The sequence below is a fragment of the Gymnoscopelus microlampas genome (genome assembly GCF_963454915.1).
Source record: "Gymnoscopelus microlampas genome assembly, chromosome: 13".
NCBI classification, from domain to species: domain Eukaryota; kingdom Metazoa; phylum Chordata; class Actinopteri; order Myctophiformes; family Myctophidae; genus Gymnoscopelus; species Gymnoscopelus microlampas.
In genome coordinates this window covers 51,744,937-51,766,781 of record NC_139950.1, presented here as the reverse complement: position 1 = coordinate 51,766,781, position 21,845 = coordinate 51,744,937, and the positions used below count along the sequence as shown (strand labels likewise).

Sequence of the window (21,845 nt, the reverse complement as noted above, 5' to 3'; positions counted from 1 at the left end):
GCAGTATTAATGTATGGTATATGTAATCATTTTGCCTTTGTATTTATTTATTTGGGTGCTTTAGAAACATGGGCTCAAAGTGTACACGAGGGACCCCCATGCTTTCACCCCCATGTTGGAGGAGGGGGTGGGAGGGGCTCCACCCAGGTCTCTCACCCTGGGTGCAGACCTGGCCATGAACCAGAAGGAGATCGGCAAGTTCTCACAGAAAGATGCTGAGGTATAGTGTGTATTATCACACACACATATCATCTTGATTTACTTCAATCCTTTACGCATGTATAGAACCTGAAAACCCACTTCAGCGCATTGCCCAATCTTTCTTCTCTATCAATATCTTTTTTTTATTTTTTATCCCACGATATCACCCTATAGGGGACATGGGGAGAACATGCACACTCCACACAGAACTCTTAATATCTTAACCTCTTCTTTCCTCTCACACAAAGTTGTGTAAGTCCTCACCCTCCACCCTAAACGATACACTAAGGATCTTTGACCTCTATATGCAGGCATTTCCAAAATTTGTGTCATACCTGGATAAACTAGCAGAGGCCATCCACCCTCTACTGGACGCCCCTCCTGTGGATGTCCCAGGGATCAACACAGGACCACTGAGGAAGAGGCTGGCTGCAGCCAAGACACTGATGCCTGTGGTTAAATGTGGTATGATGCCATCATGTACTTTGTTTAACATATAGGGCCATCACCCAGACAGTTGCATTGCGGTCAACTACAGAGTAAACATTAATTTACCTTAATTGAACTGTTAATTTAACTCTTAACTATATTGTATTGACAGGTCTGAGACTGGGAAAGAATATTCCAGCCTTCTATGAGCTTGTAACAGCCCCAGCAATGAAGGTTTGTTATTCCTGACATATGATCTAGCTTTGCTTACAACTCCATAACGAATGTATAAGACTACTGACTGACTATCTGTCCTACGTCTTCAGATCCTGAACCGCTGGTTTGAGTCTGAACCACTCATAGCGACAATGGCTACTGATGCTGTTATAGGAGCCATGACCAGTCCTAATAACCCTGGTAGTGGGTGAGACAAACATCAAGCACGCACGCACACACACACACACACACACACACACACACACACACACACACACACACACACACACACACACACACACACACACACACACACACACACACACACACACACACACACACACACACACACACACACACACACACACACACACACACACACACACACTGCTAACCCTTGTATGTATTGTTCTGGCCTTGAAGGTATGTCCTCCTGCACCACATGATGGGGGAGCTGGAGAAGGAGAAAGGCGCGTGGGGTTATGTGGAGGGGGGCATGGGAGGCGTGTCCAAGGCCATCGCCAGCTCTGCACGCTCCCATGGTGCTCACATCTTCACTGAACAGGTAACTCCTCCCATGGTGCTCACATCTTCACTGAACAGGTAACTCCTCCCATGGTGCTCACATCTTCACTGAACAGGTAACTCTCACATGGTGCTCACATCTTCACTGAACAGGTAACACTCACATGGTGCTCACATCTACATGGTGCTCACATCTTCACTGAACAGGTAACACTCCCATGGTACTCACATCTTCACTGAACAGGTAACACTCCCATGGTGCTCACATCTTCACTGAACAGGTAACACTCCCATGGTGCTCACATCTACATGGTGCTCACATCTTCACTGAACAGGTAACACTCCCATGGTGCTCACATCTACATGGTGCTCACATCTTCACTGAACAGGTAACACTCCCATGGTGCTCACATCTACATGGTGCTCACATCTTCACTGAACAGGTAACACTCCCATGGTGCTCACATCTTCACTGAACAGGTAACACTCACATGGTGCTCACATCTTCACTGAACAGGTAACACTCCCATGGTGCTCACATCTTCACTGAACAGGTAACACTCCCATGGTACTCACATCTTCACTGAACAGGTAACACTCCCATGGTGCTCACATCTTCACTGAACAGGTAACACTCCCATGGTGCTCACATCTACATGGTGCTCACATCTTCACTGAACAGGTAACACTCCCATGGTGCTCACATCTTCACTGAACAGGTAACACTCCCATGGTGCTCACATCTACATGGTGCTCACATCTTCACTGAACAGGTAACACTCCCATGGTGCTCACATCTTCACTGAACAGGTAACACTCACATGGTGCTCACATCTACACTGAACAGGTAACGCTCACATGGTGCTCACATCTTCACTGAACAGGTAACACTCACATGGTGCTCACATCTACACTGAACAGGTAACGCTCACATGGTGCTCACATCTACACTGAACAGGTAACGCTCACATGGTGCTCACATCTACACTGAACAGGTAACGCTCACATGGTGCTCACATCTACACTGAACAGGTACTGTAACTCTCACATGGTGCTCACATCTTCACTGAACAGGTAACACTCACATGGTGCTCACATCTACACTGAACAGGTACTGTAACACTCACATGGTGCTCACATCTACACTGAACAGGCACTGTAAGGCAGTGGTTCTCAAACTTTTTCGTGTCAAGGACCCCCAAATTGACACTTATTAGCCCGCGGACCCCCATTTGAAAAGATAAGCCAGGCACCCCAATAAGAGAAGGTTTTTACGGCTCTCTAGCAGTGATTCTCAACCATTTTAATTTCAAGGACCCCCAGTTTGACATGCATTAGGGCTACGGACCCCCATTTAATGGCATTTCTATCTCTGGGACCCCAATTCACATTGTAAAACCAATGTTAATTTAACTCTGAGAGTGTACAAATGGAACCATTTGAACCATTTGGTTCCATTTGTACACTCTCAGAGTTACAGACCCATAAGGGTCCATTTGGTTCCTGTCCATCATTTAGCTGGGGACCCCCTGGAACCCTCTCAAGTACCCCTGGGGGTCCCCGTACCCCACTTTGAGAACCAAGGCTGTAAGGTGCTTCTGTCACGTTCAACACTTTCATGCTGCTTTGGTTTAATGGGGGTTTATGATGAAGTTTTTTGTTGTTTTTATGGCTCCTCCAGTGACAGCCTCATGAACATGATATCTCAGGAATACCTCGAGGGAATTTCTTCAAATCTGCCACTTGGACTCAAGGATGAACTGAACAGAATTTTGGTCAAGGTCACTGTGACCTCACAAAACACCTTTTTCAACATAACGTTAATAATAATGTTTTTTATTTTTGAAGAAATGTGACTCTGTTTTCTGTTTCTCTCAATTAACTTATACATTAATAGACATACAGCAGAACAAGAATGACAAAGCTTAAAGCTTAACAAAGTCAAGTCAAATCCAGTCCAGTTGTTTATTGATTTGGATCCAAGGTTGTTGTATGTAAACACCTTCTTCATGTCCTCTGACTCTTCTCCCTGGATGACAACCAGTACAGGCAGTCTCCTGTTCCGCTGGTAGTTCACCAAAGATAATCGGTTTTGCTAGCTTCAGGTGAATGTTGTTGCAACATGTGATGAAGCTCTATCTAGCTCTATCAGTCCTCCTCTGTTAATAATAGCGTCCAAGTGAAGACAGCATGTTTATCACTGGAAATTATAAATGTCAATAATATGGTGATGACGCATAATTAGAACACACTTAATTCATTCAAAGTGAACCATTTTGCACAGCAGCGGACAGGGTGTATGTATTTTATTCATAGCAATGGGGTCTTTTGTGGTCTACATCTATATATTATGTTTTTAATGGGGTCTTTTGTGGTCTACATCTATATATTATGTTTTGTGGTCTACATCTATATATTATGTTTTTCAGGAGGTGGATCAGGTGCTGGTGGGCTCTGACGGTACTGCTAAGGGCGTGGTGTTGAAGGATGGCACAGAGATCCATAGTAAAGTAGTTCTGTCCAACGCTACACCATATGTCACCTTCAAGAAGCTAGCTCCACAGGTAATACAGTGAACAATGCTAATAGATGAAAATAAATGATTAACAATACATGCTTTATTTATACAGAAATGTGCACATTGAGAGTGTAGAATGCTTGACTATATTCAAGTTCAAGTTTCCTTTGTCGTCTTTCATAACTGGACATCAGGGATGCACAGCAGAATTATAATTTATTATGACTATAATGAGGGGTGGATCTATGTGTTTATATTGAGAATATACAATGTAATAACTTCTTTATGTTGACACCACTGTAATGTGAACTTGAAGCTGTTTAATGTGATTTGTAATCATGTTGTTGTAGGGTTCACTGTCTCCTGATTTCCTCAAAGCTGTGGATCAGATTGATTACACGTCTCCTGTCACCAAGATCAATGGTAAACAATCCATTTCCCTTTCCTTTACCCCTCTGTATATGTTAAACATTCACATCAATTCAATTTAAGACAGGGGTCTTCAACCTTTTCAGGCCAAGGACCCCCTAGCTGAGAGAGAGATGAAGCAGGGACCCCCTCTATATTGTATAAAATTGTGTTTCAGATAAACTTTTGCTGCTCTTTTTTCCTTCTACACCTATAACTCTTTGCCAAAAATAGCCGATCTACAAGCTCACAACGCCTCGCAGCGCGAGGCGTTGTGAGCTTGTAGATCGGCTATTTTGGCAAAATTTCTCCTCAGAAAAGGGATGCTAGGGTTCAAGTGGTTAATGTAAAAAAATAAATCCTATCACACAAAGATTTCAGTCACAGTCACACTCTTTGCTATGGCTATATATAAATAAATATATATATATAAATACATACAGCATGGATCAGTAATCCTATAATGCAAACACAGTGGCAGTGGACAAGCTTCCCAACTTCCTGTCATCTCCCACTCCTGACGGTACGCCTGGGCCTCATCATCAGTGCTCCATCCACCTGAACTGTGAGAGTGTGGAGGTTCTGGAGGCTGCATACATAGACGCTGTGAATGGACGCTGCTCAGCAAGGTACACACACACACACACACACACACACGCACACGCACACGCACACATACACATACACATACACATACACATACACATACACATACACATACACATACACACACAAGCACACGCAGTCGCACGCACGCGTGCACGTTTTTACATTTACTCAAGCACTGTACTTAAGTACAATTTTGAGGTATTATTTACTTTACTAGAGTATTTCCAATTTTCAATACTTTTACTTCCACTCCACTACATCTCAGAGGCAAATATTGTACTTTTACTCAACTACAATTATTTGAAAGCTTTAGTTAAAGTTACTTTGTAGACTGTTTTGTTATGCTTTTGTTTTATTGACCTGTGAAAATGGACAATACGAATAAAGGCCATGATGCAACGCATTGTGAGCTTGTAGATCGGCTATTTTCAAAAGATTTTTTTTACAAACTTGTGAAATGCATTCTGCATGATGACTACTTTCTATTTTTGGTACATTTTGATACCAATACTATTGTACTTTTACTCAAGTAAATTTTGAATTCCGGACTTTTACTTTCTACATTGCAGTATTGATACTTTTACTTAAGTAAGAAATGTGAGTACTTTTCCCACCACTGTGCACACACACATACAGGCATGCACCACTATCAGTCTCAACTCCATTATGTTCTGTGTTTTTAGGCCCATGCTTGAGATGACCATCCCCTCTGTATTGGATCCTACTCTGGCTCCCCCTGGCTGTCATGTGGTGTCACTGTTCACCCAGTTCACCCCGTACCATGTGGAAGGCAGAGAGTGGACGGACCAGGACAGAGAGGCCTTCGCTGACCTGGGTGAGACACAGAGAATAGACAGAGTTTATCCACAGTCATACACAGCTATAAGGCTGACCTGGGTGAGACACAGAGAATAGACAGAGCTTATCCACAGTCAGCCCATTGTATATCAATTTAGGGGTCCTTGGCATGAAAAGGGTTGAAAACCACTGTTGTATATGATTAGGGTGACCAAACATTCAGCCCCTCAAGCCGGGGCCACGTTCGTCGCGCACGCGCACGGCCATTCATGCACGTTCATGCACGCGCACATGTATACTCACCTTAGGTGTTGCATACAGGCAACGACTGATTGACAAACATCAGCCTCAGCGTTGAATTCAGACGATCAGGCAATGTTGTAATTTGTTCATGTTTTCTGATTAGTGAGGTGAGGTTATGTTTACATGAAAAGCTCATTATAAACCTCTCTATGCAACCACTGAAAACAACTAGCGTTATTTTAATTTCATTTAATAATTCAATTCCATAGTGAATGTTGAAAACTGCGACATATTCGTGTTTTAGAGACATTTGTAGAGACTCTGGACATATTAGTGTTTTAGAGACATTTGTAGAGACTCTGGACATATTAGTGTTTTAGAGACATTTGTAGAGACTCTGGACATATTAGTGTTTTAGAGACATTTGTAGAGACTCTGGACATATTAGTGTTTTAGAGACTCTGGACATATTAGTGTTTTAGAGACATTTGTAGAGACTCTGGACATATTAGTGTTTTAGAGACATTTGTAGAGACTCTGGACATATTAGTGTTTTAGAGACATTTGTAGAGACTCTGGACATATTAGTGTTTTAGAGACATTTGTAGAGACTCTGGACATATTAGTGTTTTAGAGACATTTGTAGAGACTCTGGACCCGCAGCTTGAAAGCGGGACAATCCCGGACAAAGTTATCATTTATGGACATTTATATTGTTGAGGCTATTATCTGTGTTAGTATAGGAACATATTTTCAAATGTTTTTCTGTTTATGTTTGTCTCTCTGTAGCGTTTGACTGGGTGGAAAAGTACGCTCCCGGGTTCAAAGGGTCCGTTGTGGGCCGAGACATCCTGGCCCCCCCTGATCTGGAGAGAATCTTTGGCCTTACAGGAGGGGTATGTATTCACGCTAACACTGAGCAGTGGTGTAAAGTAACTAAGTACATTTACTACTTAAGTACAATTTTAAGGTATTTTTACTACTAAGTATTTCCAATTTTCAGTTTTTACTTCTACTCCACTACATCTCATAGGCAAATATTATACTTTTACTCCACTACAATTATTTGAAATACTTTATAATATGTGTTACTAAATACTTTGTAGATTTTTGTTATTATTACAAAGCATACATTACCGATCTACAAGCTCACAAAGCGTCGCGATGCGACGCATTGTGAGCTTGTAGATCTGCTATTTTCCAAAGATTTTTATATATTTATGAACTTTTGAAATGGGACATTCTGCATGATGACTACTTTCTGCTTCTGGTACTTTAAGTATATTTTGAATTGATACCAATACTTTTGTACTTTTGCTCAAGTAAATTTTTCATTCCTGACTTGTACTTGTTAGGGTACGGTCACACCACACTTTTATTTGACCTATGGAGCGGAATCTTCCGATGCTTTGTCAATGCAAATACGTGGATTCCAGTGAAAGATGCGCAAGACCATGAATCCACACATTTGCATAGACAAAGCATTGGCAAAACAAATAAAAGTGCGGTGGGGCCGTGCCCTAACAGAGTATTTCTACATTGCAGTATTGATACTGTTACTTAAGTAAAACATGTGAGTACTTTTTGAGCAGGGATTTAAAGGTTGCTGTGCAGCTTCATTTGCCTGCCCTGTCATCACACCCTGTACTGTCTGCCCTGTCATCACACCCTGTACTGTCTGCCCTGTCATCACACCCTGTACTGTCTGCCCTGTCATCACACCCTGTACTGTTGTCTGGAAAAGGAAGTCATTTGCATCCTGGACCATCTTCCTTTCTCTTTGCATTTCACACAGCAGTACCATGAGGTCTGTTAAAGCTGTTAATGGTTACAGACGCCTTTTACTACGACACGTCCTCAATCACAATCAAAGTTCTTATCCGCTATGCAAAGTCACTCAACCGGTTGATCGCTCTGAGAGCTACTGCTTACTGCTGCTCAGATCTTTATGATACATTTACAACTGGATGAACAACTACATGACATGGAATTAGCAGTGGTGTAAAGTAACTAAGTACATTTACTCAAGTACTGTACTTAAGTCCAATGCTGAGGTACTTTTACTTTTACATCACATTACAGTCATTTAGCAGACGCTTTTATCCAAAGCGACTTACAATAAGTGCATTCAACATAGGTAGGGAACGAAAACTACTAATCACCAGAAGTCTTAAGTGCATTTTCTGCAAAAACAAGCAACCAAGAGTATACCTAGTGCTAAGGTAAAAGTGTAATATATCAGTTACCTACTTTCTTAAACAGATGAGACAAAATAGCTAAGTCAAATGAGCAGGAGCTAAAACAAATAAGTGTATCGACTAAACAAGATCCAATAAAACAATACAACAATACAACAACAGTTCGTACAACTAGTTAACAACAAGTAAGCCAGGCAAAGAGGAAGGGTAGTGTTTCCTGAAGAGGTGGGTTTTCAGCCTGCGGTGAAAGATGGGCAGTGACTCTGCTGTCCTGACATCAGTGGGAAGTCCATTCCATTAGTTTACTTTACTGGAGTATTTCCAATTGTCTATACTTTTACTTCTACTCCACTACATCTTCAGGCAAATATTGTATTTTTACTCCACTACTCCAATTATTTGAAAACTTTTGTTTCTTTGCAGATATAAATGATTATATTATAAAACAAAGCGGTTAGGTGATGCACGCACATCTAAATATTGCAACGGGTGCTGGATCCAACTAAACAAATATAAACAAAGAAAAAGAGTCCGCACACCGTCTTAATGCTCCCGATGATTTAATGAACAGAGCGGTCAAGTACAACGTTTTGGCCGATGTGGCCTTCGTCAGGTATACTGAGAAGTGTGAGGAGACTGGTATAAAAAGACAGAGGAGAGCAGGATACACTGATACGTCTAAGTGCAAAACTTACACACATCCCCACAGTGGTAAAACCGTCAAGATACGCGGTGTGATTACCTGCAGTACCAAAAATGTGGTGTATCTTATTAAATGTCCCTGTGGCTTGGGGTACGTAGGAAAGACCAACAGACCCCTACGTACTCGCATCAGCGAACACCGCTCTAACATTAGATCCTGTGGCTCTACACTTTAAACAAGCTGGCCACAGTATTAGTACTTTCCGTTATACAGGCATTGAAAAGGTGTCGCAACCTCCTAGAGGAGGCAATTTAGAACGCCGCCTGCTACAACGCGAAATGTTTCATATTTACACTCTAAATACTATGGCGCCTCATGGGTTAAACGAGGAATTCGACATCAAACCTTTTCTGTAACATGTATACTAGTCTTGTATTTTAATTGTCCTTTTTAATGTTTAATGTTCATATATATCTGACTGTGTGGTCTCTGTTTATTGTACAGAGAGCTTTGTTTATACATAGTGGTAGACTGGTATTTTGTTTGGGTATAGACAATATTTACTACAAAAGTTTTCCTCTTTCCTGATGGCCACCAAATAATAATGGCTATTCTATGTAATTGTCATAGGTCTGTGTTAACTTGTGAGTCATAGACTCTCAAATTGGGGTGTTGTCCCCGGGTGCTTGCACTCAAATGATCAGTGTATCCTGCCCTCCTCTGTCTTTTTATACCAGTCTCCTCACACTTCTCAGTATACCTGACGAAGGCCACATCGGCCGAAACGTTGTACTTGACCGCTCTGTTCATTAAATCATCGGGAGTATTAAGACGGTGTGCGGACTCTTTTTCTTTGTTTATATTATAAAACATACATCAACCACTTTAGCCCTATTTTATACCTAGGCCGATCTACAAGCTTGTGAGCTTAGATCTACTACTTTTAAACATTTTAGTACTTTTGGTACTTTAAGTACATTTTGATACCAATACTTTTGTACTTTTACTCAAGCTCATTTTGAATTCCGGACTTTTACTTGTAACAGAGTACAAACATTGCAGTTTTGATACTTTTAAGTAAAAAAACATAGTACTTTTTTCCACCACTGCATGTAATGATAAATATAGTATTACTTAAACACAAAAGTCATGTTTTCTTATCGTTCACAGAATATCTTTCATGGATCGATGTCATTGGACCAGCTGTACCTTGCACGACCTTTGCCTTCTTTGTCAGATTATCGTTCACCAATTAAAGGCTTATACCTCTGTGGGAGTGGCTGTCATCCAGGTTTGTCTTCCATGTTTTCATAAACAGCCCCCCCCCCCCCCCCCCCCTTTTTCATATACATGAATCCATGGAGCCCTGTAAGTGGCACCACCATTGCTGCGGTGTCAGACTCAGTCAGCTGCTGCTGCTGTTGTGTCCGTCTGTTACGTTACTCTTCACCTGCTTGTCTGTTAGAGCAGACATAAACTACACAGGTTCATCCAGATTCTCTGTACATCTTTGTAAAGTTAGTGTTAGTAAAAGTTAGTAAAAAGCAGGTAAAAGAGTAACGTGAGCAGTCAGTCAGTGACAGCAGCTCACTGACACTGTGCAGCAGCAGCAGCTGACCGAGTCTGACACCGCAGCAATGGTGGCGCCACCTACAGGGCAGCGCTCCGTGGATTTGTGTATAGTGGAGCTCTGGGTCAGGTCACGCTCACACATATGTAGCCATAGATATATCTATGTATGTACAGTAGCTACCTGATGAGATATGGCTGAGGAGAGACACAGAGCTCAGTGTTATGTTTTAATGCTCTCTTTAGGTGGTGGAGTGATGGGCTCCTCCGGCTGGAACGCTGCCCTCACTGCCATAGCTGACCTGAAACGGAGATGAGACATCACACAACATCACACACACAACATCACACAACATCACACAATATCACACACACAACATCACACAACATCACACACACACACAACATCACACAACATCACACACACAACATCACACACACAACATCACACAACATCACACAATATCACACACACAACATCACACAACATCACACACACAACATCACACAACATCACACAATATCACACAACATCACACAACATCACACACACACCATCACACAACATCACACAACATCACACAACATCACAAGCTCCCCCCCCCCTTCAGCACTCAGGGTGTCACATAGTGTTGATTTTAACAGCACATTTTGATAGTTTTCATAGTCATTTGAATAAAATTCCATTTAGTTTTAGACATATTTTAGTCATTCTGAAATGTTTTACTATTAGTCTAGTTTTAGTCGACTAAATATCATGAGATTATAGTCGACTACAGCAAACATAAAATAAGATATGTTAAAATATATATAAAGATAGAAAAATATAATCATTTACACTCCTGCCTGGATTCAGAGAATCTATAAAGCTCATCCATGAAGGTATTGATATACTGTAGACCGCAGACTGACTGCGGTGGATTACTGCTGCACAAAACCCTTGTGTGACCCCCCAGTTACAGTCATGTCTCATTGATATAAAACAATCTAACAACGCATCATAACAAAGGGAATTAGGCTTAGAATGAAGCATTTATTTTTTAGAACTGATAATTGTCTTAATGTTTGATACTTATTTCTTAGTTTCAGAATGTACGCATACATCATAGGTTACAATGAATTCAACTTAACTGAAACAAGACCAACAATGTACATATCACAGCATGATTATGGAATATTACTTTGTAACTTTGTACTAATTTTTTAATAATAAATAAAAAACAAAATGAAACGTACATCAGATGCATCGTTCTCTTCGTAATTCGTAATTAAAACCATGTTAGAAGACTGAAGCAAAATGTTAGAGACAGGGCTAAATAGGGGGTTATAAGGTTTAGGGTGGCAGGTAAGATGTTAACAGCAAGTGTTGGCGACACTAGTAAGCTCCTCCTTCATCTGACCAGAAGTGGGTATTCTTCTGTGCGTCGTCATCATTGCTGCTGGGAAAGAAGAACATCTCATTCTGCCTTGATGGATTTTTAAACCCTCCTTGCAGGTTTTACAGTCTGTAGCTTTTGGATGCAACCAGTTACACTTTCAAAGGCACCACTCTCTTCACACTGGGTGTGATTTTTAGCGGCGCGATCCTGCTCTATACTATACCTGACTTTGTCAGTGTTCACCGTCAACGTTCTGTGTGTGTGTGTGTGTGTGTGTGTGTGTGTGTGTGCGCGCGCGTATCTGGGCCTATACAAAAGGTATAACTGGGACAATAGAAGGTATAACTGAGCCTATAGAATGGGCCAATAGAAGGTATAACTGGGGCCATAGAAGGTGGTGGGTTGGTGAAAGGATGCCACTGTCCCTGGATGCTGGGCTTGTCTGTGTGGAAAGGCTTGTGGATACGGATGATGTCCAGGCCAGACTGATTGGTCAACGTGGCCACAAGCTCCTGAATCTGCTGGAAGGTTTTGTTGTTGATGGGTTCCTCCTTCACGTTGCCATTCACTGCAGGGACGTCAAGAAAAAGAAAGCCATACAGAGATGAGTGTGAAAATGCATTAGGACACCAGGGTTAAAGTCACTTTATCAACCGGAGATAGATTTCAACTGACAGAAAATGTCAACAATGCACCATGCTAAATCTCTAGGCCTCATGAAAGCTGGTATTATAGCGCCCCCTACAAAAATGTATGAGTACTAACAACAATATGGCCAAGCAGCATCAATCTAATAAGCAATTTTGTTAGCAAAATAAATTGTGTCGGTTCCAAAAACCAACTGTCATATATATATACATCAACTAAACAACTGCAACAGTTAATCAGTTATGAAAAATAATCCATTTTAATAGGTCATGTGCACCGGAGAGCTCATATTGACAGAGGTGGACAGAGTACTCGACCCCAGTACTTGAGTAAGAGTACTGATACTCCTTGGTTAAATTTACTCCACTACAAGTAAAAGTAGCCCAGTCAAAATGTTACTCGAGTAAGAGTATAAAAGTAATTGCTTTTAAATGTACTTAAGTAATCAAGAGTATGCTTTTAAAAACACGTAAAATACTTAAGTAAAAGTAAAAGTAAATTTCCTTTTTTCACATCAATGAATTGCTGTAATTTTTTTTCACAATAAATGTATAAGACCTTGTAACTCTTGCTTCAGAGAAGTAACTCTGAAACCACCTGCACTGATGTACTTGCTTGTAGAACCACTACGTTATACAAAGCCTGCAGAAATGCCTATAAAAACATAGAATTGAAATGAATGGGATCGAAAAGGTTGTCCTAGTCATTTTCATGTTTTATTAAACACCAACTCCAACTTCAACTCCAACTTGTTTTTTAATTGTTTTTTATTCTACAGTGCGTTTTTAGCATATTGTGACGATCCGTAAGGAGCCACCGTTGTTGGTGACAGGTATAGGCAGCTATAATGGGTTGTTATGGGTTTTAATTGATTCATTGATCATGTCATTCACAAAGAGGTCACGTGGTGTTGGTGCTACGTCAGTCAGACAGTGGTAGTAAAGTCAGCTGTTCACCTGCGGTTTTTATCAATGAAATGGAGAGGGGGTGAATGGGGGAAGTCCAACTTTGTTAACCGCACGGTATAGCCTACTATTCACTATGTCATGATGTCGCTAAATGAAATACCTTTTAAACTTTAATACAATGAACAAACTCAGTACCTTGGAACAGTGATTTTAATGACAAGCAGTGCGTCTGGCAAGTAAACTTTCCCCCCGATATAGCCTCTCGGTGACTAATATGTTTGGTAGTCGCCATACATTTGTTAGCAAAGAGTGACACAAAGGAGACGGATTGGAGCCACGGAAGGACACGAAAAATCACACGTTGGACGCGGAACAAGCGAGCAACGCATGCAAACAAACAAACAATGGAATGACATGCACGCAGGCACGCACGGAGCCGCGGACACACACACACGCACACACGCACGCACGCACGCACACACCACGGAACGGAGCGTATCACGGAGGACGAGCGGTAACGTAACCCGACCCGTTTTTGGTTCTGCTGTTGACCCATGTTGGTTCGTTTGGAACAGTTTGAGCTGGTTCTGCTGCTGAGTGGAAACTGTCATTGTGGTGAACTTGAATACACTGATGTGTGTGCGCGGCCCGCCGGGCCAAGCTTTTATTGTGTGTGTGTGTGTGTGTGTGTGTGTGTGTGTGTGTGTGTGTGTGACAAACGATTAACGTGCGCTGGCTGCTCTCTTTGCGATCGCTGTGGCTGTTTATGTGGCTTTGTATTGGATTCTCACTGACTGATCATTTCGTTGTTTATTCAAAATGAGTGGAGGAACAAAAGTTGGTTCACATGTTGGAAAAAAGGACATGGGGGGAAAAAAGGAGAATAAACCTCACTGAAAAGGCCCTGGCAAATAAAATCGAATCAATCCAAAAGGAACGCAAAAAGAAAGTGGAGGAAACAAAAGCTCTGATAACCTCTATTAAAGAGCTCATGAAAGATGAGAAAAATGTTTCACTGGTTAAAGCACAACTTGATGCCTTGATGAAAGTGTCCGAAAATGACAATGCACTGCATGATTCTTTAATGACTATTATTCCACTTGATGAACAAGCAAAATAACTGGTTCTCAAAGGTCAATAAATATAAAGATGGATGCATTGAAGATGTTAACGCCTGGTTCTCAGTAGCCAGAGGACCACCAAGCCAACCCCAGCTAGAGGCTCATAACAGGCCTACTGAAAGGCCCCATCAGCATGAGGCTGCTGAGGAGGAAAATGGAGAACATGGGGATGTGGAAAATGTGAAAAATGTGGAAATGACTGTGCTTCAGTCACATAATGTTTATGATGCTCAGGAGGATGTTCAACCGTATGACAGCATATCAAACCTTAGCAACAAGACTCATGTTTCAATGAGATCAAAGGTTTCCTCTACTGCATCTGCATGTGTTAAAGCCGAGGCTGAAATGGCTGCTTTAATGGCTCGGCAAAAGTTGCTTGAACAAAAGCATGCTCTAGAAGAACAGGAAGCTCACATAAGAAAACTAAAGGAACAACTTCAGCTTGAAGCAGACATAGCCGCATCGGTGGCAATGCTGAATGTTTTGAGAACCTCTGGCTCAAGGGTGCGGAGTGCTGCTTCTCAGAAATTGAATGGAATGGAATCCTACTTTGAAAAGGGCCTCACCATTAATGCAGAGACATTCGTACCACACAAGGATGGAAAAGGACAACCTGCAGATGTTGGAGGCACAAGGCCAAAGCAAAGGCAACATGATAGAGCCCTCAAAGGATCGGACTGCACTCAGCAGTGTCATTTCAAAGCGACGGCAAATTCCGCGATCACTTATGACATCTCACACAGCTGGACCAGAGCCGTGGATGAAAATATACATGCATAGAATAATATGCAGGTATAGAATTATACAGAATATAAGAATAGACAGTTCCTCAATGTGGATGGCCACATCGTTATCTTTATAGTTAACGTTGTTGTGCAAGGCCATTTATTCCTGAAATAGTGAATGAAGCGCCAGGATGAGCAAACTTACATTTATGAATTTAATCCTGACCTGTCCCTCTTTTTGCTCGTACAGTCCCCAGAACCCCAGTACAAAAATGTACTCCATGAAGTGTAGATGTGTGTCAAAAAGGAAACGTCGCAGCCGAGGGGCGCGCAGAACGGTTTACCCAGTTTAGACCAGTTAGATTGTCACTTTAATTGCTATGCTATCTATCTGAAAGAACAGGTGAGTCTGTCAGTCTTGTCTATCTATCTGAGAGAACAGGTGAGTCTGTCAGTCTTGTCCGGCTATCTATCTGAGAGAACAGGTGAGTCTCAGTCTTGTCCGGCTATCTATCTCAGAGAACAGGTGAGTCTGTCAGTCTTGTCCGGCTATCTATCTGAGAGAACAGGTGAGTCTCAGTCTTGTCCGGCTATCTATCTCAGAGAACAGGTGAGTCTGTCAGTCTTGTCCGGCTATCTATCTGAGAGAACAGGTGAGTCTCAGTCTTGTCCGGCTATCTATCTCAGAGAACAGGTGAGTCTGTCAGTCTTGTCCGGCTATCTATCTGAGAGAACAGGTGAGTCTCAGTCTTGTCTAGCTCCGAAAGGGGCCCGAGCGTGTAAGTTTCCTTTCCTGCCATACAGCTGCTTTACTGCCGCTGGTTCTCCGCTGCCTGGTGCCATTTTCTTGTCCCTTCGCTGGTTGTGTCTTTGTTATTTTAACAGTGCCAATGGCGCCACAAACGGAGGTCGCCAAGCTGGAGGTGGAGATTCGTTCCATCGAGGAGATGATAGAGGGACTCCTGCTGCAAGTCAGCACTGTGCTCCCGCCTGGCCGCCGCCGAACCCGGGGGTAGCCGGCAGTCATCGTCCGCCGCTGCGGCTATTGTACAGCCTTCCCTGGATGATGTTGGATCCTCGCCTGCCCCCCTATCCTGGGCAACGGTCGTTAGAAAAGGTCTAGTGCCATAACTCTATCTATATTCCCTGGTTAGGCATCTAGTCCTCCCAGGTGCTGTTACCTACTGCCTCTCCGGAGGAAAGATATCAGACATGATTGCACTAGCTCCAGCTGTTGTTGATTTGCATCCTACTGTCACTGTTGTCATTACACACGTGGGTACGAATGACGTCATGGCTAGACATTCCACAAAGATGCGAACAGACATGGAACTACTATGCTCCACAATAGAAAGACTGGGAAAGCGATGCATTGTATCGGGCCCCATTCCAACACTTTCCAATAAAATTTAACACTTTAGCCGAATCTATAGCTTTCATCTGTGGCTTCAAAATCTAAAAATCTAATTATTTTTTAAATTTAATAACTTACTCTCAGGGAAATACAGTTAAATTCTGGAAAGAAGTGAACGCCCTTAATAATAATTCCACCTCTGCCCTACCATCTCAAATAAATGGTAGTAATGGCGTAATTTCAGATCCTTTGGAGGTATGCTCTGCTTTTAATCTGCATTTTACAGATGCAGGGCACTTATTTAGTAATACTTATAGTGGACCCCCACTTTCAACGGATTACAGCAATTTTAGAATTAGCCCAACTGCTCAGTTCTCCATACAGCACCTCTCTACCTCTATTGTTCTGGAAGCTTTGCTTACAATAAACCATAAGACCTCGACTGGTGAGGATCACTTAGATCCTTTATTTTTAAAGACAGCTGCACCTCTTATTGCAGAGCACATAGCTCATATTTTTAATCTCTCTATTTCATTAAATATTTTCCTTCGTATTTGGAAACTTGCGCACGTCATCCCACTTCACAAAGGTGGTGATAGACAAGAGCTAAATAATTACACACCGATTTCAAAGTTGCCTTGCCAAAATTTTGGAATCACTCATAAACTCACAACTCAAATTATTCCATCCTTCTCAGTGTTAAATGAAAATCAATCCGGTTTCAGAGCCAAACATAGTACAATCACTGCAGTCACCTTAGTTACAAATACCATTAATAATAATGAAACCTCGGAATGGTTTCAAACTTACTTAACAAATAGACATCAAGCTGTGAAGTCCGGAAGCTCTCAATCTGGGTTTCGGCCAGTCTCCGTGGGCGTCCCACAGGGCTCAGTCTTAGGCCCAGTACTTTTTACTTTATATATTAACAATATTATCTCTACTCTTAATGACTGTAAGGCCCACCTTTATGCAGATGACACGGTCATATACTGTGTCGCTGACTCAGCTCATCTTGCCACCAAGAAGCTGCAGCTTGCTTTCAATGCTCTCCAGGCTGCCCTGGTTGAGCTTAGACTGGTTTTAAATGCAAGCAAAACCAAATTCATGCTGTTCACTAGAGTTAAAACCACCAACCTTAGCGACATAGTCATAACCTCTTCAAGTGGTGCTACAATAGAAAGGGTCTCGGAATACAATTACCTGGGCATCTGGCTAGATGAGAAATTGTATTTTAAATTTCACATTGATAACCTTGAGACAAAAAAATGTTTTTTTCTATAGAAATAAATCATGCTTTCCTGCATCCAGTAGGAAAACAATTATTGAAGCCACTTTTCTCTCGGTTTTAGACTATGGAGACATTATTTATAGAACTGCTGCTCCATCAATTTTTAAACGCCTTGACACTGTGTACCATTCTGCCCTAAGATGGGTCTCTGGTGACACCTATGGTACCCATCACAGTACACTATACGGGAATGCAGGCTTATCCTCTTTAACTGAGAGGCGTGATAAACACTGGTATCTATTTATTTTTAAAGCCATATCAGGAATGCTCCCCCCTTATATTTGTTCTTTGTTGGTTCAGAACCCTATTACATACCAGACCCGCTCGAGTGATCTCCTGACGCTCAAGGTTCCTTTTGCGCAGATGGTGTTAGGCAAGACAGCATTTTCTGTCAGTGCTCCATCTGCCTGGAATGAGCTCCAGAGGTCCTTGAAAATCAAATCACTTCCATCTTTAGGTAGTTTCAGGGAAATGATTTCCAACATTTTTGTTCAGGATTGTAACAGCTTTATTTAATTATTTGATTATGATATATCTGTTCTAGTTCTTTGACTATTTTAGTTTTTGAGTTCTTTCTGTATTCTGATAAATGTATTTTATTGCTGTATGTGAATGTCTATTCCTGTTGATTACTGTGTTCTGTATCTCGGCTACATTGAAAATGAGGGCCTGCCCCTCAACTGTACTCCGAGCTGAAATAAAGGTTATGATGATGAACTGTGACAAATGCTAATGTTCTCTCTTTCTCCCTCCTTGTCTGTCTTCAGGTTGTCCAGAAGGATGAGGCTGAGACGGAGCTTGCGAACACCACCATGGGGGTGTTTGTCCTGCGTGAAAATCAAGGTCCTCTCTGCGAACCGGTGGAAATTGGCATCATTATTGATGGTGTTGAGGTACTCAGTGGGCTGTCCTCAGTTGCTTCTGCGTGTGCCATGCTGTTTGGCCTTATCTATGCCCTGGACTTAAAGTATCCAGAAGGGCTCAAGTATAGTTTTGAGGCCTTTCAGAAAATCATCATGGACATAGAGCGCAAAAAGATGTCAAAAAGGGTACAGAACCTTGCAGCAAAGCTGCAAGATCCTGTGTAAACTCTTTACTTGGAGAAAGGTTAATGTGAGCCTTAAAAATCACATCTTTACTTGGAGAAAGGTTAATGTGAGCCTTATAAATCACATCTTTACTTGGAGAAAGGTTAATGTGAGCCTTATAAATCACATCTTTACTTGGAGCAAGGTTAATGTGAGCCTTACAAATCCCACATTCTGTTTAAAACATTGTCCCTAAATTGTGTTTTTATTTGTAAAAGAATTATATGGATAGAGATGGAGCCTTTGAGCCAACCTGTAAAACCTCAGTCAAAATGGGACAAATTATTTTTTTATGTTCTTTAGATTTTAAATGGACAGAGAGCAAAAAGATGTCCAAAGGGTACAGAACCTTGCAAGAGTGTAAACTATTTACTTGGAGCAAGGTTAAATGTGAGCCTTACAAATCACACACACTTCGTTTAACCCATTTAGGGCGTGAACCCCTATTTGTAACTATACTTTTCAGGACAGGATTTAGAAGGCACTATTAGAATCGACCTCCGGTCTAAATCGGTTAAAACATTCTGTCCCTGAATTTGTTTTTATTTGTAAAAGAATGACATGCCTTTTGTGTGAATACAAACAAGCACAACTTTGATAGATTCTTCTCAAGAATTACAGAATCGATCATGGACATTTTGGACGTCGTCATGAGTAGTATAGTAGGGTAAGGTTCTAATACCCATTTCTACCGCTAGGTAGAATTTTGACATTTTTGACATTCCATAATTATTAATCCATAATTAATAATTTCAGATTGATTATTTAATTTGTTTCATTATTTAATTCATCCTTGGTTTAGCAATAAGACCCATTTATCATTCTAATTCCCTCTGTCTCTATCTCTGGGTCTCTGTTTTTTTCCAAAGACAGTGGGTAGTGGGTAACGGGGGATGGTAACATATGGTGATTTTGGGGATCTGTCTGTCTGTCTGTCAAGGACAGTCCGATAGACAGTCCGATAGACAGATAGACGGTCCGATAGACAGTCCGATAGACAGATAGACAGTCCGATAGACAGATAGACAGAACGATAGACAGTCCGATAGACAGTCCGATAGACAGATAGACAGTCCGATAGACAGATAGACAGAACGATAGACAGTCCGATAGACAGTCCGATAGACAGATAGACAGTCCGATAGACAGTCCGATAGACAGATAGACAGTCCGATAGACAGATAGACAGAACGATAGACAGTCCGATAGACAGATAGACAGATAGACAGTCCGATAGACAGACAGATAGATAGACAGATAGACAGAACGATAGACAGTCCGATAGACAGATAGACAGTCCGATAGACAGTCCGATAGACAGACAGATAGATAGACAGATAGATAGATAGATCCCCAAAATCACCATATGTTACCATCCCCCGTTACCCACTACCAGTGGACCACTATTTTACGATCCCCTAACCACTAAACCTTGTAGATAAGCTATTTTTCAGATGTTCTGAATGTATAAGGGCCTGAAGTGGTTAATGCCATAATGGCAGATACTCGGTCAACCGTAATATATAATATTAATGAACCCTAAACCCTAACCCTTTAGAAACACCATGTAAATCAGTGAGGGGGTACTTAGCTACAATAATGTAAATGATGGAGAGTTGGTATACCAATAGGAGTGATAATAGGCAAACATTGATCAAAATAACAATTCTTTAATTAAGTAATGCAGATTTTTGACAATAATTTAACTCTTGAGAGCATACATGATTAAAGACCCATGGGTCCATTTGGTTACTTCTAGAGACTAGGCTATTTTAGGGTTCCAGGCCTGGTTGCAGCTGTGGGCGGAGAAAACAATAGCTCAAACACCTTAGGTGTGAACAAAGCCCTTGCGAGGAGCACCATATACTGTATGTATCCCTAGGGGCTTCATACCATACCCTAGCGGTAGAAATGGGTATTAGAACCTTACCCTACTATACTACTGTCATGCCTACCCATGCACATATGTAACCTGCCCTTGTTAGTTTAAGACCTGGAATGCCCTTAGGAGTCATTTGTCAAGGAGCCACCCTCAACTTGCCACTGAAAAGGCTGAACTGACAACTTTTACATGCCTTTTGTGTGCATACAAACAAAGCACAACTTTGAAAGACTACTTGCGTCACATTGGACAGCATCTGCTAAATTTTGAAACTGTTACATGTATTTTTCAAGGGTGCCCATATAAGACAAATATTTATGGAGCCTTCAGGACTCAGAAGTCCAGAAGCCACAAGGCATCTTCTATAAATGATTTAATTTAAAGCCTGGCATTGCTTAGAGTTTCCCTCTCAAGATTCAAGCAATGAATTGCAGGAGAATATTTCAGATGATGAGTCAGTCAAGTGCTTCTGTCCATGAAATGCAAAATGTTGAAGATGTGTCCTGTTCTGTTGTGTAAATTTGCCTCAGTTTTATTTAACCCATTTAGACCTTAGGCCGATTCTAAATCCTGACCTAAGTTTTCTGAAAAACTTCAAACGTTACAACAAATGTATGTTGCTATATACTGTACATACAACAAATGTGTTAAGTTGGAGCATGATTTTCTTGTCTCTGGTGTGGCTGTTGATGACTTCTTGCAGGAGCTACAGTATTTGTTGGTTTCAGTCCCTGTTTACAAGCTTTTTTTTCTTCCCAATATTTTCTGAGACTGGTTTAATGACTGTTTACTGTTACAGACTGATAGGATTACTGACTGACTGATTGTGAGACAGACTGGGTTAGTCTAATATAGCCTTAAGGCTCTGCTATTTTTAAGGAAGAGGTAACACTCATTGGCAGCTAGCAAATGGCAAAGATTTGTTCAAAATGGTCCGCCAGTCATGTTATTGGCAGGCAATTTGTGAAGGTGTAAAATACCTTGCCTGGACCTCATGACAATTGTGAATGTTTTCCTTGAAATGTGTCTTATCACTGCAGATATTATATGTTAAATTACAGACATGTGGATTTTGGTGTAATATTTTTGTAT

General features: G+C 41.4%; 1 protein-coding gene across 1 annotated transcript in view; it reads left to right on the top strand.

Moving 5' to 3' along the window:
- The window catches only part of pyroxd2 (pyridine nucleotide-disulphide oxidoreductase domain 2), a gene marked incomplete at its 5' end in the record, with an annotated part of 13,460 nt that extends 1,935 nt beyond the window's left edge, over window positions 1-11,525 (top strand). The window contains 12 exons of the mRNA XM_084077031.1: window positions 65-220; window positions 513-666; window positions 803-864; window positions 957-1,054; window positions 1,270-1,411; window positions 3,801-3,935; window positions 4,240-4,312; window positions 4,773-4,926; window positions 5,590-5,741; window positions 6,737-6,843; window positions 9,959-10,079; window positions 10,604-11,525. Coding sequence (XP_083933157.1) covers window positions 65-220; window positions 513-666; window positions 803-864; window positions 957-1,054; window positions 1,270-1,411; window positions 3,801-3,935; window positions 4,240-4,312; window positions 4,773-4,926; window positions 5,590-5,741; window positions 6,737-6,843; window positions 9,959-10,079; window positions 10,604-10,674 — 1,425 coding nt within the window. The 3' untranslated portion in view covers window positions 10,675-11,525. The remainder of the gene's footprint in view (window positions 1-64; window positions 221-512; window positions 667-802; window positions 865-956; window positions 1,055-1,269; window positions 1,412-3,800; window positions 3,936-4,239; window positions 4,313-4,772; window positions 4,927-5,589; window positions 5,742-6,736; window positions 6,844-9,958; window positions 10,080-10,603) is intronic.
- Window positions 11,526-21,845: the final 10,320 nt, after the last annotated feature.